Source organism: Balaenoptera physalus (assembly GCF_965194825.1).
Source record: "Balaenoptera physalus genome assembly, chromosome: 19".
Classification (NCBI taxonomy): domain Eukaryota; kingdom Metazoa; phylum Chordata; class Mammalia; order Artiodactyla; family Balaenopteridae; genus Balaenoptera; species Balaenoptera physalus.
The window spans coordinates 8,934,690-8,951,504 of NC_138900.1; the positions used below are offsets into that span (position 1 = coordinate 8,934,690).

Below are 16,815 nucleotides of genomic sequence, written 5' to 3' on the forward strand. Positions count from 1 at the left end.
CACATGTGGCCACTGAGCACTTGAAGTGTGGCCAGTGCAACTGAGGCACTGACTTCTCGTTTTTTTTTTTTTTTTATAAATTTATTTATTTATATTTATTTTTGGCTGCATTGGGTCTTCGTTGCTGCACGCGGGCTTTCTCTAGTTGCAGTCTTCGTTGCTGCACGCGGGCTTTCTCTAGTTGCAGAGAGCGGGGGCTCTAGGTGCGTGGGCTTCAGTACTCGTGGCTCACGGGCTCTAGAGCACAGGTTCAGTAGTTGTGGCACATGAGCTTAGTTGCTCCGTGGCATGTGGGATCTTCCCGGACCAGGGCTCGAACCCATGTCCCCTGCATTGGCAGGCGGATTCTTAACCACTGCGCCACCAGGGAAGTCCCTGACTTCTCGTTTTTAAGTTTAAATTTAAAGAGCCACATGTGCCCAGTGCCTGCCACGTTGGACGGCACAGCTCTAAACCCTAACTGGGGCTCCTTGTTAGAATGATTACAATTACAAATCATGGGACTTCCCTGGTGGTCCAGTGGGTAAGTCTCCTGCTCTCCCAATGCTGGGGGCCTGGGTTCGATCCCTGGTCGAGGAACTAGATCCCACATGCATGCTGCAACTAAGTCTGCCCGCCGCGACTAAGAGTCCGCATGCCACAACTATAAAAAACTCACGTGCCGCGATGAAGATCTCGTGTCCCGCAACTAAGAATCAGCGGAGCTTAAATAAATAAATAAATATTTTTTAAAAATTACAAATCATTCCATTTACTTTCCTCTCAAGACCTCCCAATTTCTGGCAACTGTATTCATTGTCAAGCTTGATAACTGTATTTGTTCACTGTTGTAACTGTAACAAATTACGACAAACTCAGTGGCTTAAAAACAATGCAAATTTATTCTCTTATAGTTCTGAAGACCAGAAGTCTAAAATCAAGGTGTTGGGGGAATTCCCTGGTGGTCCAGTGGTTAGGACTCCGCACTTTCACTGCCAGGGCCCAGGTTCAATTGCTGGCCGGGGAACTAAGATCCCACAAGCCATGCAGCGTGACCACAAAAATAAAATAAAATAAAATAAAAGTGTTGGCAGGGCTGTGTTCTTTCTGGAGTGCTCAGGGGAGAATTGACCTCTTGCTTCTGTTGTCACGTCTTCTTCTATTAACTGATCCTCCTGCCTCCCTCTTATTTTTTTTTTTTTTTTTAAACTTTTATTTTTTTTTTTAAATTTTTATTTATTTATTTATTTTTAATTTATGGCTATGTTGGGTCTTCGTTTCTGTGCGAGGGCTTTCACTAGTTGTGGCAAGTGGGGGTCACTCTTCATCGCTGTGCGCGGGCCTCTCACTATCGCGGCCTCTCTTGTTGCGGAGCACAGGCTCCAGACACGCAGGCTCAGTAGTTGTGGCTCACGGGCCCAGCCGCTCCGCGGCATGTGGGATCCTCCCAGACCAGGGCTCGAACCCGTGTTCCCTGCATTAGCAGGCAGATTCTCAACCACTGCGCCACCAGGGAAGCCCCTGCCTCCCTCTTATAAGAACACTTCCGTACGTGTCCTAATTCCTGGAACCTGTGAATGCTACATTCCAGGGCAGAGAAACTTTGCTGATGTGACTGAGTTAAGGATCTTGAGATGGGGAGATGAGCCTACATTATCTGGGCGGGCCCAGTGTAATCACAAGGGTCCTTATAAGAGAGAAGCAGGAGATCAGAGTAGTAGATGTAGCAATGGAAGCAGAGGTTGGCGTGATTCCAGGAAGGGGCCACGAGCCAAGGAGTGAAAGTAGCTTCTTGAAGCTGGAAAAGGCAAGGAAACAGATTCTCCCCTGAAGCCTTTAGAAGGAGAGCAGCCCTGCTGACACCTTGATTTTTTTTAAAACATTTTTTTTAAATTTTATTTATTTATTTATTTATTATTTATTTATTTTATTTTTGGCTGTGTTGGGTCTTCGTTTCTGTGCGAGGGCTTTCTCTAGTTGTGGCGAGCGGGGGCCACTCTTCATCGCGGTGCGTGGGCCTCTCACTATCGCGGCCTCTCTTGTTGCGGAGCACGGGCTCCAGACGCGCAGGCTCAGTAGTTGTGGCTCACGGGCCTAGTTGCTCCGCGGCATGTGGGATCTTCCCAGACCAGGGCTCGAACCCGTGTCCCCTGCATTGGCAGGCAGATTCTCCACCACTGCACCACCAGGGAAGCCCCGACACCTTGATTTTATTTTATTTATTTTTTAAATTTTTATTTATTTTATTTATTTATTTTTGGCTGCATTGGGTCTTCGTTGCTGCACGCAGGCTTTCTCTAGTTGCGGCGAACAGGGGCTACTCTTCGTTGCGGTGCGCAGGCTTCTCATTGCAGTGGCTTCTCTTGTTGCGGAGCACGGGCTCTAGGCGCGCAGGGTTTAGTAGTTGCAGCACGCGGGCTCAGTAGTTGTGGCTCGTGGGTTCTAGAGCACAGGCTCAGTAGCTATGGCACGTGGGCTTAGTTGCTCTGTGGCATGTGGGATCTTCCTGGACCAGGGCTTGAACCCGTGTCCCCTGCATTAGCAGGCGGATTCTTAACCACTGCGCCACCAGGGAAGTCCCAACACCTTGATTTTAGATGTCTGATCTCTAGAATTGTTAACAAAAAAATTAATTTGCATTTGCTTTCAGCCACTAACTTCGTGGTAATTTATAATATCAGCCATGGGAAACAAATACACAGACTAAACTAATCTGTGGTATTAAAGTCATTCAGGGGCTTACCCTTGGCAGTGGCTACAGTGACTAAGAAGGGGCTCGAAGGGTCCCCTGGGGGCACTGATCATGTTTATTTCTCAATCGGGGAGCTGGTGATGTGGGGTGTGATTTTTAAAAAATTCATCGAGTTATGTGCCGTGATCTTTGTACTTTTCTGGATGTGTGTGATGCTTTAATAAAAAGTTAAATAAGAAATTCCAGGGCTTCCCTGGTGCTTCCACTGCAGGGAACACTAGGTTTACTCCCTGGTCAGGGAACTAAGATCCCGCAAGCTGTGCAGCCAACAAACAAACAAACAAAACAAAACAAAAGAAAAACGTAGCTCCTAAGAAGATTAGATTATATACACAGAAAACTGCGTAACTCTGTTCTACCATTCCATGCTAAATCCTCACTTTACAGGGAACGCAAAAAAACAGACAGGGAACTAACTTACCTGGGGTCACCTGAGTCGGTATACAACAGACAGCCAGAACCATTTTAAGGCCTCATATGCTATCACATGTACTAAAACAATAACCGCTAACACATACACACACAGTACGTGAGATGGTGCTGGCCCTGGTCTGGGTGTTTGCATGTATTGAATAATTTTCAGAACTCCATGAAGTAGGTCTTATTATGTTCCCATTTCACAAATGAAGAAATTGAGGCCCAGAGAGACTAAGCAACTTGTCCTAGATCAACAGCTACTGAGTGGCAAAGTCAGTCTCCAAATACAGACAGTCTGGCTCCAGAGTCATCTTACTCTTGGGGAGAGAGAGCAGCTCCAAGGAAGAGATGCCATGCCCCAGGGCTTGCGGTTGTCAGAGGAATCCAGAGCAATGCCTTTCCTTCCCTCTTGATCAGTATCTGATCAGGAAAACTGAAACCACTCCAGGCATTTAAACCAGAGGGAATGTAATACAGGGAATTGGACACCAAGAGGCTGGAAGGGCTGGAGGAGTAAAAGAGGCATAATCGGGTTACCACCGATTAGTCGCTGCAGGAAGCTGCTAGGATCCCCAGGGTCAGTGTAACAAGAAAATGATGGTGTCACCCAGAGACTGTTATGTTGCTGAAGTAGGAACCAGGCTGCCTGAGCAGGGCTCCTGGAGCTTGAGCTTGGCAACCATCCCTCAGGGCGTCACCAGAAGCCAGGGGGAGAAAAAGCTTCTTGCTTTTTATGCCTTCCAACTGCCAGAAACTAACAGGAAACCAGCTGGCAAAGGAGATGGAGAAATGTAGTTTGCAGGCTTCTGGCCCCTGTTGTAGAGAGGAAGGTATAGGAGGGCAGCGAGTGTGGATCTAACATACTGACTCTCTTTTTCGTGCCCCAGGCATCTGCTGTCTTTGAGGGGCATGTGAAACCTTCTGCTGCGTGAGCTGTTACTCTTGTAGGGGACCCAGCCGTCACCCTGTGGTGTCCTCAGAGTCACAGCACAACTATAGAGGAGGGTCTGCAGTGAGGAAGAGATGGGACAAGCTGGTGGAGGAAGAGGGGAGGGGGGAGAAGACCCCTTCCCACTAAGCCCTGCTTCACCCTGGGCACCTCCCTTTCTCCCCAGTGTGTCCCAGAAATTGGAAGAGCAAGCTCTGCATCTTCCCTGACAGGGCTCTACTTCACCTTTCTCTTCCCCACACAGCTCACTTTATCCAGCCTTCTGTCTGTTGCTTCTGCTACACATCATGGATGATCTGATGTGTCTTCATGAAGGACTTTGTTAAGACAAATAGCCAGTGCTCCAAGCCAGCGGTCATCTAAGAGCTAAACACACAGACCACATCTTGTGGGAGAGGAACTCAGGAAAGCCTGGAGAGGGAGTGGATGGATGGATGGATGGGTGTCCAGGAAAGACCCAGCTCTCTGGGCACCTGCCAGGTGTATAGGACATATGATCGCCTTGTACAGTTGTGCAGGTTTAACACTGAACAAGGACATCGCACCTAAAAGGACATCATTCACATGGAAATCATAGATTTGTAGACTGATGATGACAATTTACTAGCATTTCGCAGAAAATTCTCTTGTTCTAACCAAATCAGTGTAGTAGGATAATTTTCAGGTAAGTGGAGACACTAAAGGAGAGTCTTGATCCTTGGATGGGCTGGGGGCCAAGGAAGTGGGAGGGAGGGGAAGGGACTGTGTGAGGGGACCCCCAAGAATCCCAGAAGGAGACACAAAGGTGGAGGGAGGGAAGGTCTGGCAGCCTGGGGAGGCGAAGTCGTGAGATCAGAAAGGGGAGTTGCTTTTAGCAGAGAGATGGATGAGAAGTTCAGGGTTAGGTGGGGTCTGAGGGGCAGGGAGAACAAGGTTCCCATCCAGAGCCTTCAAACCCCTCCGTGTCATCTCCTCATGTCTCTTCCTTACCACAAGTGGGCGGAAAGTCTGTGTCCACCAGAGGGATATCCAGGTCCAGAGATGGATAGGACGCTGAAGCCGAGGCAAACATCCAGGAAGCCATAGGGAACAGAACAGCTCAGGGGGCAATGGGAAGGGCCCCAGCCACTCCCTGCGGCTTGACCTGCCCTGACATTTCTGCTTTCAGAATGACGTTTCTTGGGAAATAGGTGAAGGTGGGCAAAGGATACAAACTTCCAGTTAGAAGATGAATGCATTGTGGGGATCTAATGAGTACAGGTAACAGTACTGTCTTGTATACTTGAAAGTTGCTAAGACAGTAGATCTTTTAACTTTTTTTCTTTACCGTGCCACGCGGCTGGCAGGATCTTAGTTCCCCCACCAGGGACTGAACACGCGCCCTCGGCAGTGAAAGCATAGAAAAACAGATCTTAAATGTTCTCAACACACACTGAAAAGAATGGTACCCGTGTGAAGTGAGGGAGGTGTTAGCTAACATTATATTGTGATACGCATTTCGCAATATATATGTATATCAAATCATCACACTGTACACCTTAAACCCAATCTTATACACCAATTATATCTCAGTAAAGCTGGGAAAAAAAACCCAAAATGACATTTCTCCTCTCTCCCACCCCCACCCCAGGTTACAAAAGCAATCTTTTTAAAAAAATTTTATTTATTTATTGGGTCTTCATTGCTGCGTGCGGGCTTTCTCTAGTTGCGGCGAGTGGGAGCTACTCTTCGTGAGGTGCACGGGCTTCTCATTGCGGTGGCTTCTCTTGTTGCGGAGCACAGGCTCTAGGCGCGTAGGCTTCAGTAGTTGTGGCATGCGGGCTCAGTAGTTGTGGCTCGAGGGCTCTAGAGCGCAGGCTCAGTAGTTGTGGCGCACGGGCTTAGTTGCTCCGCGGCATGTGGGATCTTCCCGGAGCAGGGCTCGAACCCGTGTGCCCTGAATTGGCAGAAGGATTCCTTTTTTTTAAAAAATTAATTAATTAATTAATTTATTCTGGGCTGCGTTGGGTCTTCATTGCTGCGCGCGGGCTTTCTCTAGTTGTGGTGAGCGGGGGCTACTCTTTGTTGCGGTGCGCGGGCTTCTCATTGCAGTGGCTTCTCTTGTTGCTGAGCACGGGCTCTAGGCGCGCGGGCTTCAGTAGTTGTGGCACGCAGGCTCAGTAGTTGTGGCACATGGGCCTAGTTGCTCTGCGGCATGTGGGATCTTCCCAGACCAGGGCTCGAACCCGTGTCCCCTGCATTGGCAGGCAGATTCTCAATCACTGTGCCACCAGGGAAGTCCCAGCAGGCGGGTTCTTAACCACTGCGCTACCAGGGAAGTCCCCAAAACAATCTTAATGGTAAAATTTTTTGGAAAACTCCCTCTTCCCACCAAAAAAATGGGAAGAAGAAGATAAGTATTACCCAGAATCTCATTGTTGTCACGGGGAGACCTTGTTCCCTCACGTGTAAAACCCTCACAACCCACAGCCTCCTCTTCCCTGGATTCACATGTTCACTTTCTGGAGAACATCCTTGAAGTCATTTTTACAAGGAAGAGAATACCTGGGTGTGGGGAGGATAAAAAGTGGAGAGGTGTTATTTAGTCAAGAAAAATGCTATATACCAGCAATAACCAACCAGGAAATTAACAGAAAATCAGATAACCTTCCCAAGAGCGATAAAAAACTAGAAGGTATCTCGGAAGTAACCTAATGAAGAACACACAAGGACTTTCTGGAGGTGTCAAATACTGCGGACTGGGTTAACTTTATTCAAAAAGCCCACTGCAGTAGAGAGAATGCTCTGACCTCCGAAATCTGCAAGCGGGAATTCCCTGGCGGTCCAGTGGTTAAGACTCCGCTCTTTCACTGCCAAGGGTCCAGGTTCAATCCCTGGTCGGGGAACTAAGATCCTACAAGCCGTGTGGTGCAGCCAAAAAACGCAAAAAAAAAAAAAAAAAATCTGCAAGCATCTCAAAAATCAGACAGAAAAAGACATTGCTTGTCTAGGGTAAGAGGGTTTCGCAGTCAAGGAGAAGTTGCCTAGATGAGGAAAAGTAACCACAGTGGTTTGCAAGACACACAGGAAGTGTGTCTTCCTGGGGTCAGCGGGTTCTCAGGAGAAGCTGACTAGGGGGCATGTCCCACCTTTCGGTCCTTCGGAAGCGAGGGAAGCTACAGTTGAGGGCCCGGGGGGAGGAGACAAGCCAGACTTACGTTTGCGTAGAGCAAAACAGAGGGTGAGAGATGGGCCGTGAACAGCTGGTTGGACAAAATGTTGAAATCTTGTTCAAGGACAACCTGAATAAATGCCTTATTTGTGGTTTTCACAACTTGACATTGTAATTCCCCTGCACACTCTGAAATGTCCTGCCACCAAAGCTGATCGTTTATCTCCTTGGTTCATTGGGTTCATTATTGTGTCCATGGGTGTTGGAACAGTCCCTGACATCTAGTCAGTTCCTTTATAGATATATATATATATATATATATATATTTAGTTAGTTAGTTAGTTAGTTATTTGGTTGTACCAGGCCTTAGTTGCGGCAGGCAGTCTCCTTAGTTGCAGCACGTGGGCTTGTTAGTTGCAGCAGGCAGTCTCCTTACTTGTGGCATGTGAACTCTTAGTTGCAGCATGCATGTGGGATCTCATTCCCTGACCAGGGATCAAACCCAGGCCCCCTGCATTGGGAGCACGGAGTCTTATCCACTGCGCCACCAGGGAAGTCCCCATCTAGTCAGTTCTTTTTTTTTTTTTTAATAAATGCATTTATTTATTTTTGGCTACATTGGGTCTTCATTGCTGCAAGTGGGCTTTCTCTAGCTGCGGCAAGCAGGGGCTACTCTTCGTTGCGGTGCGCGAGCTTCTTATTGTGGTGGTTTCTGTTGTTGCGGAGCATGGGCTCTAGGCGGGTGGGCTTCAGTAGTTGTGGCACACGGGCTCAGTAGTTGTGGCTTGCAGGCCCTAGAGCACAGGCTCAGTAGTTGTGAGCACAGGCTTAGTTGCTCCGTGGCATGTGGGATATTCCCGGACCAGGGCTTGAACCTGTGTCCCCTGCATTGGCAGGCGGATTCTTAGCCACTGTGCCACCAAGGAAGTCCCTTTCTTTTTTTTTTTTTTTTTTTTTTTTAGTCAGTTCTTGATAAAAATATATTCTTTAAAAAAATGTTTAGGGAATTCCCTGGTGGTCCAGTGGTTAGGACTCCACACTCTCACTGCCGAGGGCCTAGGTTCAATCCCTGGTCAGGGAACTAAAATCCCACAAGCTGCGTGGCGTGGCAAAAAAAAAAAAAAAAAAAAAAATTAAAAATGGAGATATAATTGACCTATAACACTGTATAAGTTTGTATTGTAACTGTGATGATTTGATACACCTTGATCTATACATACAATTACATATTGCAGTATGATTACCACTGCAGTGTTGGAGCACCTCCATCGCATCGCATAATTATATTTTCTTTTCTTGTGATGAATAAAAATATATTCACTGTAAAAGGATACCAATGCCTGATCTCACCCTGCGATCCGCAGGTCCTGAATATGTTGCTCCAAGATGGGGCTGGAGCATTAATGTTTTTCTTAAAGCTCCCGATTGATTCGTTTTAGAACCACTGATGGAATCACAAGTGCAGAGGCAATTGGCCAGCTCTGTCTCTTTAAAGAGGATTTGTTTTCTCTGCAATGACCCTTTAATCTTTTTTTTTTCTCTCCTTTCTCATCTGCCTACAACCTTACATCAGCCAAAAATGTGAAAAATGTGTTTCAAATATTTTCAGTTCCCATTTAAGCCCATTTAATGCTTAGTGTTCATTGCCAGCAGGCAGACTATCTAGTACAGCCCATTTGAATTCCCTCCCCAAGTTTAACCCCCCAACCTGCCTCTCCCTCCATAAAATCCAAGCTCTTCCCAGTAGGAGAGGAAGGAGCAGAGGTCGACAGGGGCCTGGCCTAGCCGGCCTTGCAGCCATGGTTCTGGAGGGTGATGGAAAGCTGTGGAAGATCTTCACCCTCATAGGAGGGTTTAAGCTGGGGAGAAACGTCACTTGATGCTCATTTAAAACCTCTTCCGGGGGCTTCCCTGGTGGTCCAGTGGTTAAGACTCCACACTCCCAGCACAGGGGGCTGGGTTCAATCCCCGGTCCTGAAACTAGATCCGGCATGTCACAACTAAAAGATCCCGCATGCTGCAACTAAAAGATCCCACATGACGCAACAAAGATCCCAGATGTGGCAATGAAGATCCCGTGTGCCGCAACTAAGACCCGGTGCAGCCAAATTAATTAATTAATTAAAAAATCTTCCAGCTGCTAAGTCCGTTTTCCACTGAGCCCTCAGCACCACATTCAAAAGACATACATCAGATCATGCTACACCCCAGCTCAAAATCTCCCACTGGCTCCCATTACACACTATGGCCCACCAGACCCCAATAACCCACTCCTGCCCCCCATTCTCTCTCCGACGTCCTCTCCTCCCACTCTCCCCATTGCTTAGTTCTGCTCTAACCATACTGGCCTCCTGGCTATTTCCCCAGCGTGTCAAGCACGCTCCGGCCTCAGGGCCTTTGCACTTGCTATCCTCTCTGACTGGAGCACCCCTCCTCCTCATGACCTCATGGCTGACTCCTTGTTACTCAGATTACTACTCACATGTCACATCCTCAAAACTTAGCTATTTAAAACAATAAATGTATTATCACACATAGTTTCTGTGGGTCAGGAATCCTACAGGAATGGCTTAGCTAGGTGGTTCTGGCTCGGGGTCTCCCATGACCTTGGGCTGGGGCTGTGGTCATCCAAAGACTTGACAGGGACTGGAGGATCCACTTCCAAGGAGGTTCACCTGTGTGGCTGGCAAGCTGTTGCTGGCTGTTGGCTAGGGCCTCAGTTCCTCTCCATGTGGGCCGCTCCGCAAAGATGCTTGAGTGTCCTCACAATGTGGCAGCCAGTTTCCCACAGAAAAGGTGATTCAAGAGACCAAGGTGGAAGTCGTAATGTCTTTTGGGATCCAGCCTTGGAAGTCACATTCTATCACTTCCACAGCATTCTATTGGTCACACAGAGCAGTCCTGATTGGATGTGGCAAGAGACTATACAGGGGACTTCCCTGGTGGTCCAGTCGTTAAGACTCTGCACTCCCAATGCAGGGGGCCCGGGTTCGATCCCTGGTCAGGGAACTAGATCCTGCACGTGGCAACGAAGATCCCGCGTGCTGCAGCTAAGATCCGGTGCAGCCAAATAAATTAAAAAACAAAACAAAACAAAACAGGGACTTCCCTGGTGGCACAGTGGTTAAGAATCCATCTTCCAATGCAGGGGACACAGGTTCAAGCCCTGGTCCAGGAAGATACCACATGCCACAGAGCAGCTAAGCCCATGCGCCACAACTACTGAGCCTGCACTCTAGAGCCTGTGAGCCACAACTACTGAGCCCATATGCCACAACTACTGAAGCCCACATGCCTAGAGCCCATGCTCTGCAACAAGAGAAACCACCGCAGTGAGAAGCCCGCTTACCACAACAAAGAGTAGCCCCCGCTTGCCACAACTAGAGAAAGCCTGCACACAGCAACGAAGACCCAATGCAGCCAAAAATAAATAAATAAATAAATAAATAAATAAATAAATAAATAAATAAATAAATTAAAAACAAAACAAACAAAGAAGGACTATACAAAGTGTGAAGATCACTGGATCATCTTAGAGGCTGGCGGCCACACTCTCTCATCATTTTCTAGCTCATCACCTTGACTTATTTTCTTCATGGATTTGACACTACCTGAAATTACATTAATTATTCCTTTGTCTCCCTTCCCCAATAGTGTCATGTCCACAGTGGCTGGGACAGTTTTCTATTTTGTTCACTGCTATATCCTCAGTGTCTCAAACAGAGGTTGGTACATAGTAGGTAATCAGTAAATATTTGCTGAATTAATAAATGGAGAATCTACTTTAGGGGCGGTCTTTAGATCATTGAATGAGCTTTTTTTCAGGTGTCCAGGTGAAAGATAACAAGGGTTTGGACTAGGGAAGGATTGGAGAGAAATAGATAGGTATTGATATGGTAACCCGTCCTTTTGCAAGTTTCTGATCTCTCCCTGCTACAATCCATCCTCCAAAGAGAGACAGAGTGATTTTCTTAACAGATAAATTAAACATTGTCTGTTCCCTGCATAAATCCTCCATAGCGCCATAGCTCCCTAGTGCACAGGATCAGGAATTAAAGGTGACCCAGGAGCTAAATGGGGTGATTTTGGAGAGTTAAGATTATCGATGCCTTGCTCTGGTTGGGGTTAGGGAGAGCAGAGAGCTGCTTTTCTGGATTCAAAAGATCTCTACACACTCTAGGTCATCTCAGACAATATAATTATCACAGCTGCCCACAAGAAACTAAGGAAACTCTCTCATGATGGTAAATAATCGGCATTTATTTTATTGTTATGTTCAGTTTCCTACACTCACAGGAATCTTTCCTGGGCCCCAGATTCTTTCTGCAAGTCTCTGATCATGCTTTACCTGGTCCATGCCTATTCATAGTTCCAGTTTCAACTTAGGCACCCCCTGTTGACCCCACATCCAGGCAGGGTTAGGTGCCTTATCTGGACTCCTCTAGTGTCCCAGACATTCCCTAGAATTTACTTATTTAGCATATTTATTGCTTATTTTCTGCCTTCCCCTCTAGAAGAGGGGTCCCCAACCCCCAGGCCATGGACTGGTATCGGTCGGTGGCCTGTTAGGAACAGGCACGCACAGCAGGAGGTGAGCAGCGAGCGAACAAAGCTTCATCTGCTGCTCCTCATCGCTCGCATTACCACCTGAACCACTCCTCCACCCCCCCGTCTGTGGAAAACTGGTCTTCCATGAAACCAGTCCCTGGTGCCAAAAACGTTGGGGATCACTGATCTAGAATGTAAGCTCCGTGAAAGCAAGGAAATTTCCAATCCATGAACATGGTCTATACATGTCCATTTATTTAGATCTTCTTTAATGTGTCTCAACAGTATCTTGTAGTTTTCAGTATAGAAATCTTGCACATCTTTTGTTAAATTTATTCCTAAGTATTTTTTTAAAGATTTTTTTGATGTGGACCATTTTTTTTTTAAGTCTTTATTGCATTTGTTACAATATTACTTCTGTTTTATGTTTTGGTGTTTGGCTGCGAGGCATGTGGGATCTTAGCTCCCCAACCAGGGATTAAACCTGCACCCTCTGCATTGGAAGGCGAAATCTTAACCACTGGACCACCAGGGAAGTCCCAGTATTTTTGTTTTTGATGCTAATTGTAAAGGGAATTATTTTAAATCTCACTTTACAATGGTTTCCTGCAAGTATATTAACATAAGACTGATTTTTGTATATTGATCATGTATCTTGCAGCCTTGCTAAATTCATTTATTAGTTTCAGTAGTTATTTCGATTCCTTAGAATTTTCTATATAAACAATCACATCACAGGAATTCTCTGGCAGTACAGTGGTTAGGACTCCATGCTTTCACTGCTGAGGGCCCAGGTTCAGTCCCTGGTCAGAGAACTAAGATCCCACAAGATGAGCATCCAAATAAAAAAAAATTACATCACATGTAAATATTGAGTTTTACTTCTTCCTTCTGATCTTTATGCCCTTTATTTTTCTTGCCTTATTGCACTAGCTAGGCTCTCCAATATAATTTTGATCAGAAGTGGTGGGAGTGGAAATCCTTGATTTATTTCCAATTTTAAGGGAAAAGTAGTAAATATTTTACAACTAAGAATGATGCTGGTTGTAGGTTTTTTTGTAGATGCCCTTTATCAGATTGAGGAAGTTCAGGGCAGAGAATTTTATCTGTTCACTGATTTATACCAAATGTGTAGCATAATGCTGTCAGAGAGCAATTTCTCAGTAAACACTTGTTAAATGAATGAATGCATATAAGACACATGGCACAGGGGCTAGTAATTTGGTGTTGGACTTTAATTAACTGTGTGATTTAGGGCAACTAATTTAACCTCTCCTCTTCCTTCTCTGTAAAATGGGGATAATAATGGTACATATTACCTAGGGTTGAGGACTTAATGAGAGTATCCATGTAAAGGAAGAGCACAGTGTCTGACATGGTTAGTGCTCAACAAACATTAACTTTTATTACCTCACTTCTCTGAGCCTTATGTTTTTTTCCCTCTATAAAAGAGGGAATGTTCTAATCCTTAACTCCTAGGGTTATGATAGGGTTAAATGACATTATGCACATAATGTGCCTAGCACAATTCCTGGCACAGAGAAAGTCATTAATAAATGTTTGCTATTATTATTTACCAAGTCCCCTACCTATATTGAATGGAGGGACATGGAGATCTGTTGATCAAGGACCCAGTCCACTGGAAGCTCACAGCCTGATGGCAGGGACAGATAAGTATAGAAATCATTACAACACTGTAATAAGGGCATATATAAAGCCATCTGTGGACCCAGAGGCGGAAGCTGGCTGCTGAAATCTGACAGTTAAATCAGGTCCCTCTCAACTCAGACATTGGCTTAGACCTAAAAGGAAACAATTATTTATAGCAGGAAAAATTGGAAACAATCTAGGGCTTGGAATAACTTGTGGTACGTCCTTATAATGCATCAGTGTGAAGCTTTAAACTTGCTGCGGAACAGGGGATGGGGACTGGCTGGGGGCACCGGATGTGAATTACTTTTCATTAGATCACTTTGTAACTTGCATCTTGTACCATGTTCAAAATAAATAAAAATTTTAAAATAAAAAAAAATTATGCTATGGAAAAATATCCAATGCCACCGGTCAATATTCACGATTGACTGCTACCATATGAAAAATATTAATTTGTCAAACGGCAACCTTTTACACCCGCCTAGAAAAAAGGCGGAATAGGGGTACAACAAAATATTAGCAGTAACCGCTCATTGGTGGGATTAATGTTGAATTTTACTTTCTCCTCTGGGCTCTTCGAGATTTTGCAAAGGTTCTACATTAAGCACCACGAGTTTTGTTTTGTTTTTTGGCTATTAAAGGTATTAACAAAAACTACAAGTCCCGGTAGATTTCGCGCCTCCGACTTCTGAAGACCGGCCTTCCCCCTGCGCAATGAACGCTGGGATTCGAAGTCCAGCCCCAGAAGCAAGGTGGGACGCACAGTACCGGCACAGATGACAGAGGAGGGATCACCGCTATTTCAACCAGTGGACAGTGCGCACCGGACCTGAGTGGCACACGCAAAACCAATAGATGAGCAGCTAAGCCTGAGTGACGTGCGCTTCAGCCTACGGGCGGCCCATGGGGCGGTGCGGTGCGCCGCGGCCGTAGTGCGAACCATGGGAGGTGGCTGGTGGTGGGCTCGGGCTGCCCGCCTTGCCCGACTCCGCTTCCGGGGGGCGCTGCTGCCGCCTCCGCGGCCCCGGAGCGGGGGCGCCCGGGGGTCCTTTGCTCCTGGCCACGGCCCCCGCGCTGGGGCTTCGCCGCCCCCAGTGTCCGAGCTGGACCGCGCAGACGCCTGGCTCCTCCGGAAGGCTCATGAGACAGGTCTGGGGCTGTGGCTGGGGTCGGCCCGGATGGGAGAGGGGGTTCCGCATAGCTGAGCTGTCCGCGCGCGCGAGTGGAGGATGGTGGTGGGATTTCTGCTGGAAACGGGGCCCGGGCTCAGGAGGGAGAAGGGCTTCCGTGTAAGCGCAGGGAAGCGCTGGCTGCAAGAGCGCAGTCTGTCCGCATAGGAGAAGGGCTTGTGGATGGGACCGTGGGTCCGGTTTATGGGGTGCAGTAGGGATTGGAGAGGTTGGTCGGGCCAGGACGGGCAGCCTTATCAAACTGCGCTGTCTGGGTGGGAGAGGCTTCCAAAGAGGGCTATGGGCGGGGGAGTTGCCTACAAGAGGGGGCCTCGTTGGAGGGGCCAGTTCAGATTAAAGAGGCGACCACTCTGCATAAAGCGGGAGCGTGGAGCCCCACAGAAGAGGGAGGAAGTTGCGGATTAGAAGAGGGAACAACCAATAGAAGAAAATCTCTGGGCTGATTGGAGGGCGTGCTGGTCCTGGCTGCAGGGGGCGGGGCCTCATGTGGGCGGTGGGGGTCCGGATTGGAGAGGACTGGTTTTGTAGGTACAGGATGGGGTAGGGGTTGGGGGGATTGTGACCCGGCTAGTCCCCGTTAGTGCCACACCAAGAACTTGAATGGATATGAATGACGCCAAGGAAGAGCATACCCAGCAGCAGATAGTGAGGTTTCAGAAAACTGAAGGGGGAGGCTGGAGAGAGGCCTGGGGGAGTGGGGGGGTAAAAATTTGTCGGGAGGTCTGAGGAAGAAGTGAGGGGGCACCCCTTGGGGATACAGATGTGGGGAGGACGTTGACCAAGATGACCTCTTGGGACCTTCCTGTCCTCAGATTTAGGTTCTGCAATTTTGATCTTAGATCCTCGGCCAGATTCTGCAGACTGTCTTGAATCTTTGGTGTTGCAGAGTTTGGGGTGGGTAGGGGCTCAGAGATGGAGACGAGAGAGGGTTTTCGGGGGATAGGGTTTGGTAGGCGGACCGCCAGGACAAGGTGGGGATTTGGGGCCAGACTGGGTGGTGAGATGAAGAGGCGCCCCTCAGTTTGACTGTCTGGGCTGGGGGGCTGCAGAGCAGGGTTTGGGCTGATGCTGATTTCTCTGCCCCGCCCCACCCCCTCCAGCCTTCCTCTCCTGGTTCCGCAATGGCCTCCTGGCATCAGGCATCGGGGTCATCTCCTTCATGCAGAGTGATATGGGTCGGGAGGCCGCCTACGGTGAGTGCAGACCCCACTGTCGCCCCCACCAGGGAGTGTGGGCGCTCCCTCCCCCACTGGGGAAGGTAGACTCCTGCCCCATCCCATCACCCCCCCAGAGTAAACGTCGCTAGAACCCCTCATTCTTCCCCCACCGGAAGCGGCCTCACCTTCACTTGTGAGTGCCCACCTTCTACCCACCCCATCCCTACCTCCTGGGCACTGGACCCACCAGAGGGGGTGGCTCAGGGCAGGGCTGTGGGTCCTCATCCTTTCCAATCTGACTTCTCAACAAAGATGAGGGTCCCTGTCCCAGCCCCACCCCCAGCCTGGTCCTGCCCCTGCCCCTTCCCCTTCGACCTTATCTTTGCTCTCAGACCAGCCCCCCACCTCCAAGCCTAGCCACCCCTCCGATTCTTTCTCCTGTTCCCGACCTTGGCTCTGTACTGTCCCTGACCCCTACCCCGCTCTTGAGTGTGCCCCATCCCCTTTCTAACGCCACCTCAGTCCCGTGAACGGCCTGGGTCCCCAGCGTCAGCCTCCCTGACGCCGGCCCACACTCTGTCCCACAGGCTTCTTCTTGTTGGGCGGCCTGTGTGTGGTGTGGGGCGGCGCCTCCTATGTGGTGGGCCTGGCGGCGCTGCGGGGGCCCATGCAGCTCTCGCTGGGGGGCGCGGCCGCAGGCGTGGGCGCCGTGCTGGCCGCCGGCCTGCTCTGGGCTTGTGCCGTCGGCCTCTACATGGGCCAGCTGGAGCTGGACGTGGAACTGGTGCCCGAAGACGACGGGACCGCCGCGGCGGAAGGGCCAGACGAGGCGGGCCGGCCGCCACCGGAGTGAGCCGCAGGGCCGCGGGGAACGGCCGGGCGCTGGACTGCCGGGGCCCGAGGACCGGGACATTAAAACCTGACCCTTCCCTCGCTCCCGATTCCGAGTGGTGGTTGCTTTTGCGGGGATGCCGAGCGAAGGAGGAGGGTAGGGGCGGAAGGCGCTGGGGGGCACGTGGAGATACCTAAGAAGGCAGAAA

General features: G+C 48.7%; 1 protein-coding gene and 1 long non-coding RNA gene across 2 annotated transcripts; one reads left to right on the forward strand and one right to left on the reverse strand.

Moving 5' to 3' along the window:
- Nucleotides 1-712: 712 nt before the first annotated feature.
- LOC309648463 lies at nt 713-6,018 on the reverse strand. The gene is made up of 3 exons (XR_014256672.1): nt 2,183-6,018; nt 1,505-1,842; nt 713-1,158 (listed from the first exon to the last, which is right to left on the reverse strand). It is a non-coding gene; the product is annotated as an uncharacterized lncRNA (long non-coding RNA).
- An 8,310-nt stretch (nt 6,019-14,328) lies between these two features.
- Nucleotides 14,329-16,710, forward strand: TMEM160 (transmembrane protein 160). Its single transcript, XM_082438272.1, has 3 exons — nt 14,329-14,577; nt 15,719-15,811; nt 16,363-16,710. The coding sequence occupies exons 1-3, from the start codon at nt 14,370-14,372 to the stop codon at nt 16,626-16,628; spliced, it is 567 nt and encodes a 188-aa protein (XP_082294398.1). The 5' UTR covers nt 14,329-14,369; the 3' UTR covers nt 16,629-16,710.
- Nucleotides 16,711-16,815: the final 105 nt, after the last annotated feature.